This window comes from Gadus morhua, chromosome 22, assembly GCF_902167405.1.
Source record: "Gadus morhua chromosome 22, gadMor3.0, whole genome shotgun sequence".
Taxonomy (NCBI): Eukaryota; Metazoa; Chordata; class Actinopteri; order Gadiformes; family Gadidae; genus Gadus; species Gadus morhua.
Genome location: NC_044069.1, coordinates 19,349,260 through 19,372,219, shown reverse-complemented (window position 1 = coordinate 19,372,219; position 22,960 = coordinate 19,349,260). Strand labels below are relative to the sequence as shown.

Genomic DNA, 22,960 nt, shown 5'->3' with positions numbered 1-22,960 from the left:
TCACGGTTTTTGAGTCACGGGTCGGATCATTTTCGGATCAACAACAATAAAGATAACAAGACAAATGTGACTTTAAATAAAAAGTCACATTTAAAATAAAATAACTGTGTAAAAACAAAATAAAGTGAAAAATTAGGTAATAATCCTGCTTCCTTTAAGCATGGTCAATATTTAAAAAATTTGCAATTTGAGGCATTATTCCTTCTTCTTTTTAACATGGTTAGGATAGTAAATAATCCCTAACCCTGGATTTACAATTCAGGATGTCTGCATTGCCTGGGGAGTTTAGAGTCTACACTCTCCCAAGGCAATGCAGACATCCTTATCTTCTTTTTTTTAGTTTGGGGTTTTATTTGGCATTTTGTAAATCCATTGATTTCGGTTGGGAGACTCATGCTCATTGCAAGGGGGGTTGGTTGTAGTCTTTTCGCTCGGTTCTAGCCCTGCTGTTGATACGCGAAAAGACTACAACCAAACCTAAAGACGTCCGGTTCCGGTTCCGGTTTACGTTTCAATGGGATTTACGGAACGCCAAATAAAACACAACAGAAACTGTATTTCGCTACGATACTTGATGATGTTGTTAATACCGGAATTGTCCTCTAAACATGCGCTGATCACGTCAACGCACAACTTTTTTTTTTAATCAGCCGATCCGCGGATCACTTGCGTCCCGAACCGTGATGGTTGATCCGTACGGATCACGGGAAACCCGTGAACCGTTGCACCACTAGTAGCCAGTGAAAATCGCAAAATTCTGACGAGCATTCTTAAATGAAGTAGAATAAACACGAATATCTGGACCACGGCCAATCAGAGGGGGGTCCCGCTCTTCATTATCTCTGATTGGTTTGGACCATGATATGGGCCTTTCAGAGTCGCAGAGTTTTTTTCTTTTTGAACCGCTGGTTGCTATGGAAGCCCGTTTCCGCCACGTAAAAGAAAAAAAAATGCAGGTCACAACTCATTATTTTGAGATAGTATCTCGTTATTTTGATAGTATCTCGTTATTTTGACATAGTATCTCGTTATTTTGAGATACTATCTCATTATAATGAGATACTATCTCATTATTTTGAGATAACCCCTCAACAGGACCAGACCAGTCATTGTAGCCTAATTGTAGCTTATCCATAGGTGCTACATATAGCCTATTATTACAGTAGATTAGCTGGAGATGATGAACTCGATTATTAAAGATTATTTCAGACGGAGGTATACAAATGCTGAAATTTTGGCTCGATTATCTATGGAGCACAACATAAACCTTAGTAAAAGAACTCTAGAAAGAGTGCTTCATAGGAATCAGCTGTGGCGAAGACGCAATAAGGCGGACATCGGAGAAGTAGCCGATTTCATACATCGCCAATTACAGTCCTCTGGCCAACAACATGGCTACAGGTGGATGCAACAGAAGTGTTGGATGGCAGGGATCATCACGGACAGAGAGACCGTTCGTCTCTTGCTGCGTCAAATGGATGGTGGTGGCGTGGATCTCCGTGCACGGCACCGTCTGAGACGTAGAGTCTATGTCAGTCGTGGCCCGAATTATGTGTGGCACATAGATGGATATGACAAATTGAAGCCGTATGGGATATGCATCAGTGGTTGCATTGATGGGTTCTCGCCAAAGATGATCTGGCTAAACACCCACTCAACTAACAGCGACCTACGTCTTATAGCGGGGTATTTCATTGATTCCGTGATGCAGCATGGTCGCCCATTGAAAGTGAGATTGGATCACGGAACGGAGAACACACACATTGCCGCAATGCAATTTTTTTTTTTTTTCACGGCAGTGAAAACGGCATTTCCCCAGAATGTGTCACTCTAGGTCCAAGCATGGGGAACCAACGTATTGAACGCTGGTGGTGTACGGCTGATTTCTATGAAGCACTCTTTCTATAGTTCTTTTACTAATGTTTATGTTGTGCTCCATAGATAATCGAGCCAAAATTTCAGCATTTGTATACCTCCGTCTGAAATAATCTTTAATAATCGAGTTCATCATCTCTAGCTAATCTACTGTAATAATAGGCTATATGTAGCACCTATGGATAAGCTACAATTAGGCTACAATGACTGGTCTGGTCCTGTTGAGAAGTTATCTCAAAATAATGAGATAGTATCTCATTATAATGAGATAGTATCTCAAAATAACGAGATACTATGTCAAAATAACGAGATACTATGTCAAAATAACGAGATACTATCTCAAAATAACGAGATACTATCTCAAAATAATGAGATACTATCTCAAAATAATGAGTTGTGACCTGCATTTTTTTTCTTTTACGTGGCGGAAACGGGCTTCCATAGGTTGCACCGGTGCGACCTCCGATTTTTTTTAGTCGCACCATTGAGAAATTAGGTCGCATGTGCGACCAAATTGGTCGCACTTTAGAGCCCTGGACAAGGCAGTGCAGTTTTCGAAAAATATTTTCTGCCAGGGAGATTGTACCTTTGGTCCAGCACATTAATCAACTTTTTGAACCCGTCTTTTTCGACTGTGCTCATGGGCATCATGTCTTTTGCTATACAATAAGAAACTGCGTTTGTTGCTTATTTTTGATTGTTTATCATACGGTGCAACTGACGCAAAAGATGACACGATAGACTGCTGTTTTGGAACAGCCCCGCTCGCGCTGCTGACAGCTGCGGTAGGACGGCGGGGATAACTTGTTGTTGCACGCATTTTCATGCTTTCGGTGTAGTTGCTGGGATGGTACGTTTTCAGATGCTCGACGTGAGTTTTATCGCGATTAATAATAGTAATCGAGTTATCGCCCAGCCCTACCTTGAAGCAGCCTTTTCATACGTACGGGCACGTGTGTGCATTCAGCGATCGGACAATGAACCGTTTGTGTCCACAGAGTGTTACTCCTTCACGTGAAGCGCTTCCACCACGACGGGGCACGGTTGAGGAAGGTGACCGATGCTGTCAGCGTTCCTCCATGGCTGTCTCTGGCCTCCCTCGTTGGAGAGCAGGGTGCTGCAGCTGGGATAGACCCACTGAGGTAAGAGATAAGGAAACAGACTACGACGGTAGGCAGTGCGTTGTGCTTCATGGAAACAGATTGGGGGGTTGGGAGTGGTGGGCGTCATTGAAACAGAGTCAGATGAATCTAGATTGGTAATCCGGCCATAAGCTCCCCTGCCTCTTATAGAGGACCTCACGCAACCATTTTAGTGTTTAATTTACGATCCTCAATATGATTAATCATTATGTATGGAATGTGTTGTAGATCAAGTTATGGAGAGGGGGACATCGCATCTGGAGCAAAACCAAGTGCAAACATGGGTAAGAAAAAAGTGATGGATTCCTATCTCATGCCCAACCGCTTGAGTTTTTCAGTTGTGTACAAAACAGGATTGTTGGTGTGTTTCTCAGCAGCAGTGGATCATCTTGACAGTGCAGGAGACAGGGACAGAGGTCTTCAGGAAGTTCATGGGGTGAGAGGGGCCAGGGAGAGAGCTGTAGTACACAGTGGGACAGAATATGGACAGATTCAAGTGATGATGCAACAGAGAAGCCCCAAGTGTTTTTTACACTGGCACTATGCCCGTCTTATTTGAAACTTTTTCCCGGCATTGGCGTTTTTGCACTTGTAAATAGTTAATGGGGTTTGTAGCCTACATTCAGACGCAGTCTACTCATTCTTGCGTGCGAGTGGCTTGAATAAAATTAAAACATTCCGAGTATGCAAATTATTCTAAAGATGTCTACGTGCGTAGCCCCGCCTGCTCCAATGAACAAGAAAGCCGGCTCTTTGAAGGCTTTACACAGGCAGGACAGTGAAACTGTAACATCTGCCAAGCAGCCACCGTACCTGCTTGGCAGTGTAAAAATGCTTAGGGTTAGGGTTAGGTTCTCTGACAAATGAATCCTGTTTCTCTACAGAAGGATCACAGCAACCAGAGCACCTACCGTCTGTCGGGGATGGTCTCTCACCTCGGGGAGAGCATCAACACCGGTAACTAAAGCTTTTATAGTAAAGAATGTACATCTGTACCTGACACACGCGTCAGACACTAGACCCGTCCCACGCTGGGGGACAGTAAGGTAATGGATGTCTTGTGTCCCCCAGGCCACTACGTCAGTGACGTAGCTCGAGAGGACGGCGCCGGATGGTTGACCCTCAACGACGCCCGTGTGACGCCCGCGGAGACGCCGGTCCTGAGGACCAGAGAGAAGACCGCCTGCATGTTGTTTTACGTCCTAAGGTGATACTTTAAACGTTTCTCTCTACAACAGCCAATGCTTCTTTTAGACTCAGACTGTTTTACTCACTGAACTTACTGAAACACTGACTCCTGCTCGTCTTCTTCCACCAGTGGAGCAGAAGAGGGAAGCCATGTCCCACTGGCTCAGAACCAGGAGCCATCTGGAGCTGAGAGGGACTGACACCTGTGAGGCCCAGGAGAGCGCTTGATTGGTGGTGCCTCTACAGCCCGCTCTGGGGGCCACACCCTGCAGCCCCCCTCTACAGCTGAGGCCCACCTTTAAACGCCCCCCTAGGGGCCACACCCTGCAGCCCCCCTCTACAGCTGAGGCCCACCTTTAAACGCCCCCCTAGGGGCCACACCCTGAAGCCCCCCTCTACATCCTCCTCTGGGGGCCACACCCTGAAGCCCCCCTCTACATCCCCCCCTAGGGGCCACACCCTGAAGCCCCCCTCTACATCCCCCCCCTAGGGGCCACACCCTGAAGCCCCCCTCTAACCCCCCCCTAGGGGCCACACCCTGAAGCCCCCCTCTACATCCCCCCCTAGGGGCCACACCCTGAAGCCCCCCTCTACATCCCCCCCTGGGGGCCACACCCTGAAGCCCCCCCTGGGGGCCACACCCTGAAGCCCCCTTCTACATCCCCCCCTAGGGGCCACACCCTGAAGCCCCCCTCTACATCCCCCCCTAGGGGCCACACCCTGAAGCCCCCCTCTAACCCCCCCCTAGGGGCCACACCCTGAAGCCCCTTCTACATCCCCCCCTAGGGGCCACACCCTGAAGCCCCCCTATACATCCCCCCCTAGGGGCCACACCCTGAAGCCCCCCTCTATATCCCCCCTAGGGGCCACACCCTGAAGCCCCCCTCTACATCCCCCACTAGGGGCCACACCCTGAAGCCCCCCTCTACATCCCCCCCCTAGGGGCCACACCCTGAAGGCCCCCTTTACATCCCCCCCTAGGGGCCACACCCTGAAGCCCCCCTCTAACCCCCCCCAGTCAACTAAATAGCGAGTTTGTCTGAGGTGAGTAGCATAAACTGAAATGCGTCTTTGTAAATTAACACAACAGTTGGTATTTGACGTTAGGTCTATAGACCTAACGTTAAATACCAACTGACGTTAGGTCTATAGGAGTTAACAGGAGTTAACGGTTTGCCTTCTTATTAATTCAATAAATTAAATGTAGGCTATTTTCACATTTAATTAATAAGAAGGCAAACCTTTATTAGCAACTGTGCAGTTCTTTTTTGTTTTCTAATTAACTGAAGATAATGTAGGCTATCTTTGTTTATGTTGCAGGTACCTGTCAACTGGAGACTCGTACAGGTCCATAGCCTTCAGCTACAGGGTGGGGTTCTGCACTGTGGCGTGGATCGTGAAGAGTGTGTGTGAGGCCATATGGCAGTGTATGGTCTCCACGTACATGCCTGTGCCAGGGGCAGAGGACTGGATGAAGATAGCGGGGGACTATGAGAAGCTGGCGGACTTCCCCAACTGCCTCAGCGCCATAGACGGTAAACATGTGGTGATCCAGGCCCCACCGTCAACTGGCAGCCAGTACTTCAATTATAAGGGGGCATTCTCCATCGTCCTTCTGGCGGTGGTGGATGCCCGCTATAGATTTAGGGTCGTGGATGTGGGGGCCTACGGCAGGAGCAGTGATGGAGGCACGCTCTCGTCTTCGGCCTTTGGCACTGCTCTGCGGCTGGGGAACCTGGACCTTCCACCTGATCGACCCCTACCTGGAGCAGGCCATCTGGGACCCCAGCCGCATGTTTTCATTGGGGATGAAGCTTTTCCTCTGCGGAGGAACCTCCTGCGGCCCTACCCTGGCCAAAACCTGGGGGGAGAGCGGAGGAGCTTCAATTTTCAGCTGTCCCATGGCCGGAGGATTGTGGAGTGCGCCTTTGGCAGCCTCGCCAACCAGTGGAGGCTCTACAGGAGTGTTCTCGGTGTGTCGCCAGAGGTTGCAGAGAGCGCCGTGAAAGCCACCTGTATCCTCCACAACTACATGCGTTGGGATGGTGAGGGAGAGGATGGCCCCCGCACTCCAACTGTGCCATCACAGGGTGCAGAGCATCCCCAGGGTCGGCAGCAACAACGCCTCCAGGGAAGTGGTCGCAGTGAGGGAGACCTTCAACCGCTATTTCTCATCTCTGCCTGGTCGAATGACTTGGCAGGATGGAATTTAGTTTATCATTTTTTTATATATTTAAATCAAAAAAGGCGAAAAACCAAAACTAATAATTAAATTTCTTCAATCAATCTAACATTCATGTTGTATGCTGGATTACTTCTGAAGACAAAAACACACCTTTAACACCTTCATCATCATCAGAGCATTCATTATGTATCTACTACCTAATGTAATGAAAACAAGCATTAAAGTCTTAGCATTAAAATGTTTAATTAACTGATTCATTAGAAAATGATTCCAAGATATTATGTACACATTTGAAACATTTCTTATAGCTTGTACTAAATCTAAATAGAAAATGATTCCAAGATATTATGTACACATTTGAAACATTTCTTATAGCTTGTACTAAATCTAAATAGAAATTGATTCCAAGATATTATGTACACATTTAAATATTTCTTATAGCTTATACTAAATATAAATAGAAAATGATTCCAAGATATGTACACATTTAAAAAATCTTAAAGCTGAAACTAAATCTAAATAGAAATTGGTTACAAATTCATTACTCTCCAAACTCCACATCGTACAGGACCTGCTGCATCCTCATGCGCACCTGGGCCTTTTTTTGGTGTGACAGCCTCCTCAACGATGGGACGAGGCTGAGCATAAAATGCTCATCCTCGTCAACAGCCAGTGCATTCTCCTTTTCCTTTTGGATGGAGGACATGATTGATTTCTGGAACGCAGACAGCGGCTGCTCCAGCTGTCTCCTCCGTGGTGGTGGAGGTGCAGGACGCAGCGGTGTGACCAGAGCCACCGTAGAGGTAGTGGGAGGAGATGGAGGAGAGGTGTCCGCAGCGGACTGTGAGAGGCTGGAAGAGGGAGGAGATATCTCCTCTTCACTTTGAGCCACCACCTGTGAAAGAAAGCATACATTTGTTTGTTTAAAATGTACAAATTAAAATGGTGAATTCTTATAAATATCTCTGCATCTGGCTTCACCTAACAAAAACCTTAAGAACACTAGTATGTTAGGGTATGTTTTTAGCATATGGTTTAGGCTACTAGCTTTTGTTATAGGCCTACCTCTTGTTGGGGAGACATACTGGGCGCTAGCAGGGCCAAGATCTCCGGTGCTATCTCCTGGCTATCCTGGCTATACTCTCCCTGCTCCATATTGCTGGCTGTCACCCTCTCCTTCACATGGCGCTCCAGGAAGCCCATGATGGCCATATACTTCCACCTCTTGAAAGAGGTGGCACCGGCCCCATTTTTTTTTCTGTCCCTCTCTGCCTTCCTCTCCTTCAAATATTTATCACGCAAGTATTTCCACTTCTTGCGGGACACTTCAGCTGTAGAGACATACAAGAAGATTATGTCTCTACAATTAGCAATTCACACAACCTACAAGGTTAATATCAAGCCTACCTATCAATAACGTTAATACTAACTGCCAAGTAAACGGGTGGCAGTTTGTACCTAACGGCTGATAGTTAAATGCGATAATATCATTAATAAACATGATAATAATATAAATAATTAATTAATAATTCCCACCGGTAACGCCCAGCATAGCTGAAATGCCTCGCCAGGCCTGGTTGCGCTTTGTTTGGTCATAATACACCTTTAACGTGAGGACCGGACACTCACTCACAGCTGTTATTAAACTTTGGTCCGACATGTTTCAGTTTGTGTTCTGTTGATACTTTTAGCCTTGCCTCCTCCTCGATTTTGATTGGTCGTTCGAAAAAAGCGCCGATGACGTGGAGCGCTTTTCTTCAAAAGTTCAACTGTTTTCAACTGGGGCGCGCGTCTAAAAGCGTGCGGAGCGTTTAACCGCCCCGGGCGGCTTTTTAAAAGGCGCGCTGCATGCGCGTCCTGCCATAGAGAATGCATTGCAGACAGGCGCTCCGCTTTTTAAAAAGGCTTTTGGTGGACACGGCCCCTAAAAGCGCGAGGCGCGCGGCGCGTTTAACCGCCCCGGGCGGCTTTTTAAAAGGCGCGCTGCTTGCGCGTCCTGCCATAGAGAATGCATTGCAGACAGGCGCTCCGCCTTTTAAAAACGCTTTTGGTGGACACAGGCCCTAAGGCTGATCATAATGAGGATCACTTTATTTTTATTTTGTATCATAATAATAATGAGCATATTCATATTATGTATAATAATAATGCTGAGGATCATATTATTATGAATAATAATGTCATTATGTGATCCTTTTTATTATTATACATGTATGTACATTTATGTAATGAGGATAACATTATGTATAATAATAATGCTGAGGATCATATGTGTATGATAATATGATAATTATGTATAATATATTTAAGCAATAGATGGTGGTATGTGCTCAGGGCCGTGTCTAACGAATGGGCTGACCGGGCTGTAGCCCCAGGCCTCGCCGCTAGGGGGGCCTCCGGTCGCTGAAGGTCAAATGACAAAAATCCATAAAAAAAAAATTAAAAAGACGAGCGAAAATGCCGGGCCAAAGGTGTGAAAGTGGAAGAACCAGAACCAGAGACGTCGCAGAACCCGACAAAGTCGTTTGTGATTCATAATATCGTCTGGAGGCGCACACAATATGTTATATGATATAGATATCTATGTATTATATGATATTATTTAGATATAGAGCTCCAGGACTGTAACGCAAGTGTTGTACACTTCCTTGTTATTTGGATAACCGTTCTGCTGTTGGTGTGATGGCGCATAACACGTCGGACTCTCGTCTCTGGTATTTCTACAACGAGACTCGTATTGGGGGTTATCTCAGCCAAGGTTGAGAATGAAATGGGGGGAAGGAACTTTGGCTTTGACTCCCTCAAGAACATGAACCACGACATGGAGGAGAAAGGGATTGTTGGCGGCGAATGTCTCCCGTTTGAGCCCCGTTGAGGGACCACCGCCGGAAGGCGGAGGTGCATGTGAGTCATTCTATAATTAGGGGTACATGTCATGTCCATGGGTTGTATTTATAAATTGTACAAAATATTTTCCTTTAATAATACTAAATCAATAATATATTTTATATTGGGGCAGAGTTATTTTTCATTTCACTTAAAAATTTCAACCAGTTCCATATTATTTTTTTCAGAAAATGCATATTCTATACTAGAAGTCGCTGTTTTTGTGCTGTCCTAACTGCTGAATGTCAGGTGTTGCTTTAAGAAAAAACAATAAACTATGCGTTTTTGAGAATTATTTTCATCATCATTTGTTGGAAATAATCATTATAATATGATGAAGGTGTTTTGAAAAATTTGAAAAGTAGAAATTTCCGTCAACCGTGTTACCCACTGACAAAACCCCTATAATTCAGCAGTGGTTGAATTCACAAGTCACATGTCCAACACCACGTGATGTCATTTCCTGCAGTGGTGGTAAATTTGAAAACAGTTGGGTAAGTTTTTCCTTCTCCTCTTCAATATTTCATCAATAATTTGGGTTTTACATTGAGTGGGTTAATGGCTTGTCAACTGTGTTATCAACATTTTCTTGTTCACTTGCATTGCACATTATTTTTTACTAATATTAACTGAAAGTGTATAAAAACACGAGTTGATCAAGGTCATATGGTGACAGGTTCAAGGTTGCCAGTTAGCACAAGGCCCCAAAATGGCCGAAATGTCAACCGTGTTACCTGTCAACTGTGTTACCCATCAAGTGTAACACAGTTGACAGAGAGTAACACGGTTGACAATGTTGCCAGGTTTCATTGTGATAGTTTATGCTTATAGTGTTTTGTTTTTTAATAATGAATACATACTGAATAACTGGTAGATTAACTAACCATTAATAGTGTTAACTAAGTATTAACTAACTGTTTTAGGAAGATGAGTCGCTTATCTGCTGCTGAGAAGCAGCGCCAGTACAGGGCCCGGCGTAATGCTGATCCTGAGAAAAGGGCTGCATATTTACAGAAGCACAGGGAGACATGGCAAGAGAACAAGCAGCGAGGAAAGGTGAAGGCAGTGAAAGATTTAAGCGAGAGGGAGAAGAGAAGGAAACGAGCATATTGGAGAAAAGCCCAACGTCAGACTAGAGAGAGAAAGAAAGTGATAGAGAGCCAGTTGACTCCACCCCAGAGTCCTGAAGTTAATCCACAGCCTCAGATGTCAAGGTAGAGATTTTTTTTATAGAAAATAGGTTTATCAATAAATTATGAAATGATGTTGAAAAAACTAGAGTAGCGGCTTGTCATCGTTTTTCTGTTCGATGCATATGAAGTTTAGAACTCATGATCTATAAACTAATGCTTTGTTTATCATTTTAGACAGAAGTGCTGGAAGGAAGAAAGTCAAGAGAAGGGAGTCAAACTTATACAGAGAAATCCAGGCTCTTAAGGAATCACTCAATAAACAGAAAAGAAAAACTGAAAAATACAGGAAAAGACTAACAAGACTACACCAAAATTCAGAGTCACCCAGATCAAAAACCCGCCGCCTCTTACGAAGGGTTCCTGTGTCTCGAGAGGTGCACAAAACTTTAGTTTTCCACCATGCCCTAGTGGACAACATCAGCAAAAAGTATGCTTCTACCAAACACAAAAAAACTAGGCAGGTAATCGCAAACCTTGTGACAGGAAGGATATTAAAAAAATACAAGTAAAAAAAAAGATTTCAGGAAACTCTAGCGATATCGAGAAAACGGCTGAACAACAGTGAGATTTCCATCTCCCACAAGTTCAAGTACAGATCTTTATGCTACAGACTACGTAACAAAGTTCTGTCCTTCTTCACCACAGATGAAAACAGTCGCCTCACAGCTGGAAAATCCCAAACTGTAACAAGAAGGAAGATAAAGAAACAGAAAAGGTTCTTAAACGATACAATGAGGAACCTACATAGAAGATTCCTCCTTGAGAGCCCTGACAGCAGGATCTCCTATTCCTTGTTTTGCCGTATGCGGCCCTTCTGGGTGGTCCAGCCATCGATTGCAGACCGAGAGACCTGCCTTTGCAAGTTGCATGAAAATCTCGGTTTTCTGGTAGAGAAGCTGCATTTTCTCAGAGTCATTGGGAGCACTGACTTGGAGGAAATGGCAGAGTCAATTTGTTGCGACTCAAAATCAAAGGACTGCATGTACAATGCATGTCCTAACTGCAAAGATAGAGAATTTCCAATTGCTAGTGAGAGGGATTTGGAATCAACTGTGTATTGCACACAGTGGATGACGGAGGCAGTTCTTAGGGAGAAAAAGAACAAAGAAGGAGTAAAGGAAAAAGTGTCACTCAGAATGACTGTCAAAAAGAGGATGGAGATGACGTTGCAGAACCTGCTGGAGTTCTTCAAAAAACAACTAACTCACTTCAAAAGACACTTGTTCAACATTAAAAGTCAATTCAGCTTCCACAGAGAACTTAAGAAGAGCATGACACATCAGGAATGTTTAATTCATGTGGATTTTTCTGAAAATTATGTTTGCAAGTATTCTTCTGAGATCCAAGCAGTGCACTTTGCCTCAAACCAGCAGCAGGCAACACTCCACACTGGAGTGCTAAATGTTGGTGGAGTGGAAGAGCATGTTTGCTTTGCCACAATCACCTCATCAAAAGAGAAAGGTCCTGCAGCCATATGGACTCACATGTCACCAATACTAGACCTGGTCAAGGCGTCGTACCCTAATGTCAACACGGTGCATTTCTTCAGTGATGGGCCGTGTACACAGTATAGGCAGAAGGGCAATTTCTATCTATTTTTGTACAAAGCTGCACCAGTGTGGGTTCCAATCAGGAACCTGGAACTTCTTTGAGGCGAGCCACGGCAAGGGTGCTCCAGATGGAGTTGGAGGCCTCCTCAAAAGGACAGCTGACAGGCTTGTCAGCCATGGAAAAGACATCCCAAATGCTGAGCTGTTCTTCAATGCACTTGTGGATGCAAAGTTAGCGATTAAGCTGTTCTATATAAGTGAGGACAATGTCGCTGAAGCTGTCAAGAACATGCCAGAGGGTCTTCCAGTGGTGCCTTCAACTATGCAAATTCACCAAGCGGTAACGGTAGGAGAGAGAAAAATTACCTATCGAGATGTGAGCTGCATTTGCTCAGCAAGACAGACCCTGGATTGTCAATGTCATCCCACCAAAACATTTGCCTTTGAGGCAACGACACCCACACAGGAGCATACAAACACCCAGAAACAGCCAGAGTTTGCTTGGCAAGACGCAGATAAGATTGGCAAGTGGTGTTGCCTAAACTACGACCATGAGATCTATCCTGGAATAATCCAAGAGATTTCTGAAACACACGTGGAGGTGAAATGTATGCATAGGGTAGGCGTAAACTGCTTCTTCTGGCCAGCCAGAGAAGATGTCTTGTGGTATTTGCATTCGGATATCATTACAATGATTTCTCCTCCAACTGCGGTCACCTCACGTCATGTCGAGATCGACAAGGAAACATGGGGCAAGATCTCAGACATGTGAATCAAATAAAACAGAAAAGAAAAGAAAGACAAAGATGAAATGCAGTGTAAGATGAGTTCAAAAGCAAAGTTTTGTAAAGAATAATTAGAATCAACACAAGGATTAAATGAAATACCAGGGTGAGTTGGAAAGGAAAGTTTTTTGTTGAGAATAACTTTTAACTGTTTAAATTGTTAAAATGAGCTTAATTCTATTGTTCCTTGTGTGTGTTAATATTGACAGAAGGGAGAAAGGGAGTAAAATGTTCATGTCTGCTTTGTTTAAGCGAAACATATGTTTTAATGGTTATATTAATATATTATTAATGGTTTTAATGTCAGGGTGTGGGTGTCTCCCTGTGTTTTTCCCTCCTGTGTTGATTACTGTTCCCTCCCCTAATGTGTCTCAGCTGTTCCTCGTTGTGTTTGTTATTTAAGCCCTCGTCTTTCCTTTGTTCGGTGTGCTGTCATTGTGGTTTGTGTGTGGTTTGCTGTGGTTAGTGTTGGTTGTAGTCCTGCGTGTTCCGTGTTCCTTGTTCCTTTTCGAGTTCCCTGTTGTCTCCCGAGTTCCGAGTTGTCTCCCGAGTTCCCCGATACCTGTGCCTTAGCCTTTAGGTTTGATTAAAGTGCCGTTTTCCTCAATACCGTCTGCGTTTGGGTCCTACCTGCCTGCCTGCACCTCCGCCTCCCCGTAACATTTAATGTTAAAATATTTGTATTTTATGTTCATTTGTGTCTGTTTATTTAAATGAAATTGAACTCTTCAGCTTAATTACATAATATAATTAAATTTGTCATCAAAATAAAACGTTTTAGCCAACAGAAAGTTTCTCTTTTTCTCCTATCCTGTCAACCGTGTTACTGCAGTCAACTGTGTTACTTGGTCCGTCAACTGTGTTGCATGTGGTTTTTATGTCATAATTCTGGTAAATGTTGGCTGGGGTGTAAAAGATTTGATGTGGGATACTTTTAGAGAGGGTTCTCTTACATAAGGATGTTGTATACCTCTTAATTTCGTCTAATATGGATAAATGTTGAAAGAATGGTCATATTTGATAGTAGCCTCCCACAGAATCTTCATTATCTAGCTCAATAATCATATTTTCAAATCAGTTAGACAGACAACCTCGAACCCCCTGGTGAATAGACTCAAAAACTTTCATACAAATGTGTTATCAAATGTGTAGTGGTTCATTAATGTATTGTATGACACATGTTTTTGTCCGTAACACAGTTGACAAAGTAACGAATCAAATGGTTACTTTCTATTAAATATTCAAAAAATAATTACAGATTAAGCTTGGCAATTAATATATTAAACACATTAAAGGGGTATATTATTGAAACAACTAGATTATTTATCAAAATGGCACACTGATTTTTTCACTTTTGGGTTGATGAAATGTACCCCTAATTATAGAATGACTCATAAGCGCTGCCCGGCAAAGATCCCTTTCTCCTCCTTGTCGTGGTTCATGTTCTTGAGGGAGTCAAAGCCAAAGTTCCTTCCCCCCAATTCATTCTCAACCTTGGCTGAGATAACCCCCAATACGAGTCTCGTTGTAGAAATACCAGAGACGAGAGTCCGACGTGTTATGCGCCATCACACCAACAGCAGAACGGTTATCCAAATAACAAGGAAGTGTACAACACTTGCGTTACAGTCCTGGAGCTCTATATCTAAATAATATCATATAATACATAGATATCTATATCATATAACATATTGTGTGCGCCTCCAGACGATATTATGAATCACAAACGACTTTGTCGGATTCTGCGACGTCTCTGGTTCTTCCACTTTCACATCAACCTGAAGTCGACTGAACCGCGCGCTGCCTGCTGCCGGCTGCCGGGGGATGGTGCCTCGCGGCAACCGGCGGCATGTCGCAGTTCATGTACTTCAGCGAGTCCAACCAAAGTTCCTTTCCCCCAATTCCTTCTCAACCATGGCTCAGATAACCCCCACGACAGTCTCGTTGTGGAAACTCAAAGAACCGACAAGAAACACTTGCGTTACAGTGTGTGTATTCACACACACACACGTGGCGCTCGCACAGTCGAGTCTCATTGGCGGGCCAACGTCTCTGGGCGGGCCAGGCAGAGTAAGGGGAGGAGCTGAGATTCCTGATGACGTCATGAAGAACAGACATTCCAAATCAGCGCGCTTGAGCCTCCGTTTTTTCAAAGGCGAGCAGAACAGCTAGTGCTAGTTTTACACCAAACGCACGTTTTAGCCACTGGGGGACCATAGGCAGGCTAGGGGAACTCATATTTATGTTAGAAAACCTCACAAAGTGAGATTTTCATGTCATGGAACCTTTAATAGCCTACAATAGGCCCTACATTGTTTTATAGTTTTTGATGAGTTTACAAGAACAGGATGCATTTCTATAAATTAAGTAACTTTCAAAAAACAGTTCATTTATGTTGTCTGGGCCTAACTTGCTGTACTTGATAGCAAATGCATTGTAGGGCCTATTACTTTTTCTGTAATGATTTGCCAAAGTCACCAAATCACTAATTTCATACTTTCTTTTTTCCTACATTTTCAAGTAGGCCAATTCAGATACATTTTGTTTCCCCATCCTCATTCTGTCAGCTTTGTCAACACTACTGCAATTATAATAAAGCTACCCTTGAATTGAAATGAATTTAATTGAATTGAAATCATATTACCAGTTCACTTTAAATAGTCTGTCATAGATTGGTAGGCCTACTGTGTACGCTGATGTGTCAGTGGGTTTGTGTGAGGTCATGCGTCAGAACATCATGATATGAAGGGCCTCACCCGGGTAATTAGCCCCGGGCCTCAGAAAGTGTTAATCCGGCCCTGTATGTGCTCATTATACCACTGTTAAGGGGCGTTGTCCGGCCCCGACGCGCAGCGGAGGGCCGGCGACCCCCTTCACAGTGGTATAATGAGCTCATGCCACTGACTGAAGTGATCTATTGCTTTTATACAACGGTTACTGTTACGGCGAAACGAAAGTCATAGACACACTACATTTAAAAAGAAACCAAGAAAGTCAAAGTAGCCGTTTTATTAAAGAATACAAAAAAGTAGTCCCTCCTGGCTGCCGCTATGCATCGACGGTCGCTATGCAACACACTTTAGCGTCCCCTCCGAGAGAAGGCTCCGATTTATCCTATGGAGCAGTTCACTCGCCGTGTGCCTAAGCTTTCGTTAGTCTCTCCATCGCCTTGCTCACTCCCGGAGTAACAACATTTACACCCTCTCCATCATCCAACATATGTTTTACTTTGTAACTGTTTCTACTTCCAGGCGCGGAGTGATATGCAAACTTTCACAAAATGATCGGGCGTCATAGCAGTTATGTATACGCTTATTATACAACAGTTGGGAACCAATCAGATCGCTGGATTTAGGTCCCCCGTTGTATAAAATGTGAATATATAATATAAAAGCACAATATATAATGTAACTATCAAAATAAGATCCCCTGTGGAACTAATATATGATAATTGAGTTCTGGTTTTCATTTAATTTTGTTTAAATAAATGTGTTTATTGTATGAATAGTAAAATAACAATTAAAATGTTCATGATATTAATAATTTCAATAATTCCAATAAAATCAATAATAAGATATCACCAGAGTATATCATAATAATATATGTCATCTAGGGATGCACGATATATCGGCAGTGATATCGTTATCGGCCGATGTTAGTCATTTTTTAACATATCGGCATCGGCCCGATGAGTAAAACTGGTCTGATATTAACAGCCGATATTTATTTCCGTCTAGTTGCCGTTGTGTGTTTTTTGCCCATGCGCAGCTTGTTTGGTCATGTGACATTGTCAGTGACGCAGCCAGACGCACGGAGAGGCAGTACAGGAGTGTTTGTCACCTTAAAGGCCCACTATGCAACTTCGGGAATATCTTCGCTGTTTTCTTGGTTTTGGCACGCACATTTCTCTACACAGCGCCCCCTACAGCTTCGTAGTAGATATTTCACAACACTGTCGTAACAACTCGTTGACGTCCCTTCCCCATGCACTTCTACGCGAGCCATGTGCATTTGTTTTCAAAGAAGCCGGCGAATGCGTGGAGCCATGTCCGAAGTAGATTTTCATAAAGTGTAGGCAAGGTTATACATTTTTAAAAGGGTGTATTTGCATTGCAATAAACATAAATCCATCCTTTTTTATAGTTCACCGGGAGAATTTATACCCTAGGTTATAATTGTTTTATCTTAGGTTGAACAGAACAATCAGTGTAAGAGGTTTGGCCAACATAATAATCGAAATAAACAAGAACCTGGATTCGGGGATTCAGTCTGTATCTGGGGGACAGACGAACAGCAAAACACCCATGGAAACAAAGGTGTTTATATGGTTGCAAGCAAGCTAGAAACATACAGGGCTCACAACAAAACGGTCGAGAAAACAATTTTTACAGGGCTCACAACTAAATGGTTGAGCAAACACATTTGTACAGAGACTATCAGAATCAAGAATACCACGAAGACAAAGTTCACCCAAGGGTACTTTCAATTTCAAAAGCAACACGGCCGAGTCGGCGTCTGATTTGCAGTCTTCTTTTTCTTTCAGTTCACGCTATTCCTGAAAAGCTTGCCCAACGTTTACTCGTGTCTGGCCTCTCTGTCGGTCAGTCTCCCTTTTCTCTTCTTCTGTTCCTCCGACATTGGGTTTCTCTGTCTCTTTTTAGTCGGCTGATCTATGATGAATATAACAATCCCTTAGTTACTTGTGTTTATATCGAGCCGGTTCCGTGTTTGGGGGTCTGTGCCGTAAAGCAATTCGTTAGTGTAGTGACCCTTGCACAGAAGCATACGGCCGACATCTTTCTTTATTCTGGGTGGAAATAGTAACATAGTTACGCCATTAAATGCGTTTATGGAAACATTTTTAGCGAGAAATGTGCATTTTACTTTCATAATGTTCGCTCGGTGAATGTGAAGGATGTTCGGTTTGATAGTTATGACGAAGAGTGAACGCTCCGTTCACTTGCGTGGACAGAGTCTCTGGTTGCTAAGCAACCTCAACGTCTTGGCGGACTATTTCTCTCCTGATCAACACTACGAATGCTGGAAACACACCAGACACACCATGTGAAGTTATTTAACCCGATTATCGTTATTTATGAGTCCCCAAGTGAAGGAGTTCAAGTACCTCGGGGTCTTGTTCGCGAGTGAGGGTACTATGGAGCGTGAGATTGGCCGGAGAATCAGAGCAGCGGGGGCGGTATTGCGTTCGCTTTACCGCACCGTTGTTACGAAAAGAGAGCTGAGCCGCAAGGCAAAGCTCTCGATCTACCGGTCAATCTTCGTTCCTATCCTCACCTATGGTCATGAGGGTTGGGTGATGACCGAAAGGACGAGATCGCGGGTAAAAGCGGCCGAGATGAGTTTTCTCAGAAGGGTGGCTGGCGTCGCGGGACAGGGTGAGAAGCTCAGTCATCCGTGAGGAACTCGGATTAGAGCTGCTGCTCCTTTACTCATGCCCCTTTCACACCGCCGCAAAATCGGTGCCGGTTCCGGGCCAGTTCGGAGCTAGGGCCAGGGCTTTGGTTTCACACCGCCAAAGAACCGGATCCGGCCCCTAAAAACCGGTTCAACTCTGGCCCCACTTTAGAGCTGGGCTAGAACTAGAACCGCTTTTACGCCGGGGGCAGGGGGCGGAGTTATCCGTACCTTCATAAACAGGAAGATCAACGAAGACCGGCATTTTTTAAAACACCGAAGTAAACAATGGACGTGAATCCGTGTATGGTTCTTTTTTTTTTCTGATTTTGTTTTAAATCGGAATATTCAAAGAACGAACCATACACGGATTGAATCGAAGACGAAATTGTTGTTGTGTTTGAAACTGGCGCGAGGGTTCTTCTGCGCGCCTAACCTGACGCTTGATCATTGTGTGGCGGTTCAACGCGTCAACGCGCCAACGCAGCTAGATGAGTCCATGTCCATGCAAGTGAACGGAGCGTTCCCTCTTCGTCATAACTATCAAACCAAACATCCTTCACATTCACCGAGCGAACATTATGAAAGTAAAATGCACATTTCTCGCTAAAAATGTTTCCATAAACGCATTTAATGGCGTAACTATGTTACTATTTCCACCCAGAATAAAGAAAGATGTCGGCCGTATGCTTCTGTCCAAGCTCACTAGCGGAGACGTTTGCAGTGACGTCATGACGTTGCTCACGCCGGCTCCATGGCTGGCTCTGGCCGGTGTGAAACCAACCGGTTCTTAACTGGGGTAAGGCTGGAACCAGTTTGGAACTGGCCCTAGCACCAGCCCGGAACTGGCTCTCGGTTCTTTTTGGTGTGAAAGCGGCATTAGAAAGGAGTCAGCTGAGGTGGTTCGGGCATCTGGCAAGGATGCCCACTGGGCGCCTCCCTTTGGAGGTGTTTCAGGCACGTCCATTGGGGAGGAGACCTCGGGGAAGACCCAGGACTAGGTGGAGAGATTATATCTCAACACTGGCCTGGGAACGCCCCGGGATCCCCCCGTCAGAGCTGGTCAATGTGGCCCGGGAAAGGGAAGTCTGGAGCCCCCTGCTTGAGCTGCTCCCCCCGCGACCCGACCCCGGATAAACGGATGACGATGAGGTGAGATGAGATCGTTATTTATATCCGAGATTATTTAATCTAACCCGATCTAAACTCTATCATGCACCCAAACACGGCGGCGTTTGGGTTTCCTACCTCGGACTCTAGCGCAGCCACAGGCGCGTTGAACCATTTTTGTGACACACAATGATCAAGCGTCAGGTTAGGCGAGTAACGCGCCGCGCGTTACTCGCGTTATCCAACGCGAGTAACGCGGTTGGTGTGGCCGTACCATTAGTCGATTGATCCATGATGAATGCAACAATTGCCTCGCAACTGGCTGTTTATATCTAGCCGGTGCCATGTTTGGGTGTGTGTCTGTGCCGTAAAGCATTTTCGAAACTACAATCTGACTACATTTTCGAGGATACTTCCGCTGCGTCACATCCGGATTGTGTCGGTCCGAACAGATCAAGTTGCATATGCGCTTTTTCACTGGAGAGGCGACATGGGTAAATGACACACCCACCAATCGACCCAGAAATGGATGCAGAACCATCAGCATAACTCTCAACCTGCATACTTAATGTAATTTTGGCTAAAAAAGTTGCATAGTGGGCCTTTAACTGAAAAGAATCAATGTCGGCGGTTTGGATGTTTTTTACGGTCTCAAATGAAGGTACTCGAATTGCAATATGCAGTACTTGCAAAGCCGAAGTAATGCGGAGGATGCCGTGTCAAATCATTACATACATTATCTTAGCGTAATACAGTTTCTGTTGTGTTTTATTTGGCGTTCCGTAATCCCATTGAAACCGGAACCGGATATGTTTATATTTGGTTGTAGTCTTTTCGCTCGGTTCTCCGGATCAACAATAGGGCTAGAACCGAGTGAAAAGACTACAACCAACCTCCCTTGATATATTTGATTTAGCCTATTTCACAGATTTGAGTTGAAATTGACTTAATCTTGAAACACTTTTTGTAATTTATAAGACAAGTGTCTGGTTTCCATGAATATTGGCAAATTTGATTTAAGTTATAAAACCTTGTCAAGATATTTTGATTTGTGATCGTTATTGTGATTTATGATCCAAACTTTTTCATAGATGCAAGTTGTAAAAGTAGCCTAGAACTAACACTGTAAGTAACTTGTGTTTGTTATGGATGCCCTGTAACTTGTTGAAGAAACAATGTATTTCGAAGTTTTGGTAAATAAAGAAAGAAATAACTTTTAAATATTCACAGTGTTTGCATGTTCTTCAGTTTACAAAATCATCATAGAAACTTGTTTTTATACCAATATCGATATCAGTAAATATCGGTTATCGGCCGTAACAGCAATTTTAATATCGGATATCGGTATCGGTCGAAATTGTCATATCGGTGCATCCCTAATGTCATCAATAAATGTGTTTACTTACTACTAATCTCCTGTGTTTGGTCCGTTTCCTCAGTCTCCAGTCTCACCCTTTAATCACATCAACCACATAACACAGGTTTACATCGTCCACAGCTCAGCATTGTTTGAGCAGTAGATTTGAGGAACATCCAGACAACAAACACTTGATACAGATCATTTGCTTGGCCTTATTAATTACCAGGGCTTACAACGGCGCTCCCATGTAAAGGCCCTTAAAACGGTGAAATGTCACTGGGAGTCTGACTTAAAAAATGTATTTGCACTCATTTAAAGTTTTTCAGTTACTGTTAAGACAGCATCCTCAGCATTAATGGATATTAACGTTCAGGAGAGGAAGAATTGTTTCGGTCTATCCAGAGCCGAATAACAGAGTTCAGGTAAAGAAAGGTGTCACTTCTCTATGTAGGCCTACTCAAGAACAGAGAGTTCAGGTAAAGAAAGTGGTTTCAATCAGGTTGGTCTTCCTCTTTAGAGTGCCATGTGACTAATATTAATATAATGTTACGTGAGCAAGCCAAGTAAGTTCAACTGTTGCTTGTTCATAATTGATTGAAACCTTATTTTAATGAATATTTTCATTAGATATTCTATCTATCTATCTATCTATATATATATATCATACAGTACCGTTAAAAAGTCTAAATACATATATACATGTATGATAACTTCTTGTGTTTCTTTCATTCATTCATTTTTGATACAATCATTTATAATAAATTTTCCCATCATCATTTAAATATCGTAATATTATAATTAATTCTCACGCCCCTTTCTTCAAACAGCCTGCCATGGAGGAAGATGGAGGAGAACCTGACCACCGCCCGGCCCCTTCTGTGGTTGAATCGCTGCCTCAGAAGAAACCCTCTTTTTTCCCCACTTTCCCATCCCTCCCCTCTTCTCGTTTCAACCCCACTGCATCTCTACCCTCTTCTCGTTTCTCCCCCACTGCATGCCTCCCCTCTTCTTGTGTCTCCCCCACTACATCTCTCCTCTCTTCTCGTTTCTCCCCCACTGCATGCCTCCCCTCTTCTTGTGTCTCCCCCACTACATCTCTCCCCTCTTCTTGTGTCTCCCCCACTAAATGCCTCCCGTATTCTTGTGTCTCCACCACTACATCTCTCCTCTCTTCTCGTTTCTCCCCCACTGCATGCCTCCCCTCTTCTTGTGTCTCCCCCACTACATCTCTCCTCTCTTCTCGTTTCTCCCCCACTACATCCCTCCCGTATTCTTGTGTCTCCACCACTACATGCCTTCCAACTTCTCGCGTCTCCCCGACTACATCTTCCCCCTCTTCTCGTTTCACCCCCACTACATGTCTCCCCTCTTCTTGTGTCTCCCCTAATACATGCCTCCCCTCTTCTTGTGTCTCCCCCACTACATGCCTCCCCTCTTCTTGTGTCTTCCCGACTACAGCTCTCCCCTATTCTTGTGTCTCCCCCACTACATCCCTCCCTGTTTCTCATCACCCCGCCTCTCTCTTCTCGGCCCCATCCTCCCCTGTTCCGTTCCCTGTTCCTGTTCTTCTGTCCTCTGGTATCTCCCCAATAACTGTGTCTCTTTCTCCCTCCCCCCCCTCCTCTCTCTCTCCAACAGGAATCCTGGACCTTCCAGATGTCATCACCCCTAGCAGCAGAGATGTCTCCTCCCCACCAGGACGGTCATCAGATGTCGGTGAGCAGAGCAGCAAAGGGACCTCAGAGGACACCACCCTGCCTGATGAGGATGTACTGGGGAATCAAATGTAGGTAACAAGTAGCATTAAGTTCACCGCCGGTGAAATTATGCCAAAAATGACTCATCCATGTTTCTAACTTTTCAATTTGCATTCCTGCTTTTTATTTGTCCTTAAAACATCAGCCCCCATCCTCAGTTGACCTTGATGAATGTGTGCGTTTCAGGGTACCTGCAGTAGCTGGGAGTGAGCTCAATGAGGTGGACCCCACTGGGCCTCCTGCCCAGACAACAGGTACTTTGAAGCAGTCCTCCATTGAGTAGACAGCATGTCCCACAGATCAACTATTATTGTCTTAACCGTGGTGGTGGTCGGTCCTCAGAGTTCTCCCGGCCTCGTCGCTTCTCATCTCTGCAGTGGTATGACAGCAGGAGCCAACCTTTGCTGATTGCATCAGGGAGATCCATCAGCACAGGATTGGACATCAGATAGAAATCGATGAATGAATGAGTCCGTTTTGCTTATACGTGACGTGACTATCCTCCTCATTGCTG

The 22,960-nt window shown here is 44.4% G+C and overlaps 2 protein-coding genes across 2 annotated transcripts; both read left to right on the top strand.

The window, feature by feature from the left end:
• Nucleotides 1-2,879: 2,879 nt before the first annotated feature.
• Nucleotides 2,880-4,631, top strand: LOC115536133 (ubiquitin carboxyl-terminal hydrolase 37-like). Its single transcript, XM_030347817.1, has 6 exons — nucleotides 2,880-3,017; nucleotides 3,246-3,301; nucleotides 3,392-3,453; nucleotides 3,902-3,974; nucleotides 4,089-4,224; nucleotides 4,336-4,631. The coding sequence occupies exons 2-6, from the start codon at nucleotides 3,298-3,300 to the stop codon at nucleotides 4,403-4,405; spliced, it is 345 nt and encodes a 114-aa protein (XP_030203677.1). The 5' UTR covers nucleotides 2,880-3,017; nucleotides 3,246-3,297; the 3' UTR covers nucleotides 4,406-4,631.
• A 485-nt stretch (nucleotides 4,632-5,116) lies between these two features.
• Nucleotides 5,117-6,477, top strand: LOC115536089 (protein ALP1-like). Its single transcript, XM_030347744.1, has 2 exons — nucleotides 5,117-5,249; nucleotides 5,526-6,477. The coding sequence occupies exon 2, from the start codon at nucleotides 5,635-5,637 to the stop codon at nucleotides 6,475-6,477; it is 843 nt and encodes a 280-aa protein (XP_030203604.1). The 5' UTR covers nucleotides 5,117-5,249; nucleotides 5,526-5,634.
• The last annotated feature ends 16,483 nt before the right edge of the window (nucleotides 6,478-22,960 follow it).

What these genes read in the sequence shown, in the direction of transcription:
- LOC115536133 (XM_030347817.1), top strand. An exon ending in CGGGGAGAGCATCAACACCG is followed by an intron (nt 3,975 to 4,088) that starts GTAACTAAAGCT and finishes TGTGTCCCCCAG; the next exon opens with GCCACTACGTCAGTGACGTA. An exon ending in ATGTTGTTTTACGTCCTAAG is followed by an intron (nt 4,225 to 4,335) that starts GTGATACTTTAA and finishes TTCTTCCACCAG; the next exon opens with TGGAGCAGAAGAGGGAAGCC.
- LOC115536089 (XM_030347744.1), top strand. Translation starts at nt 5,635, where the DNA reads ATGGTCTCCACGTACATGCCTGTGCCAGGGGCAGAGGACTGGATGAAG.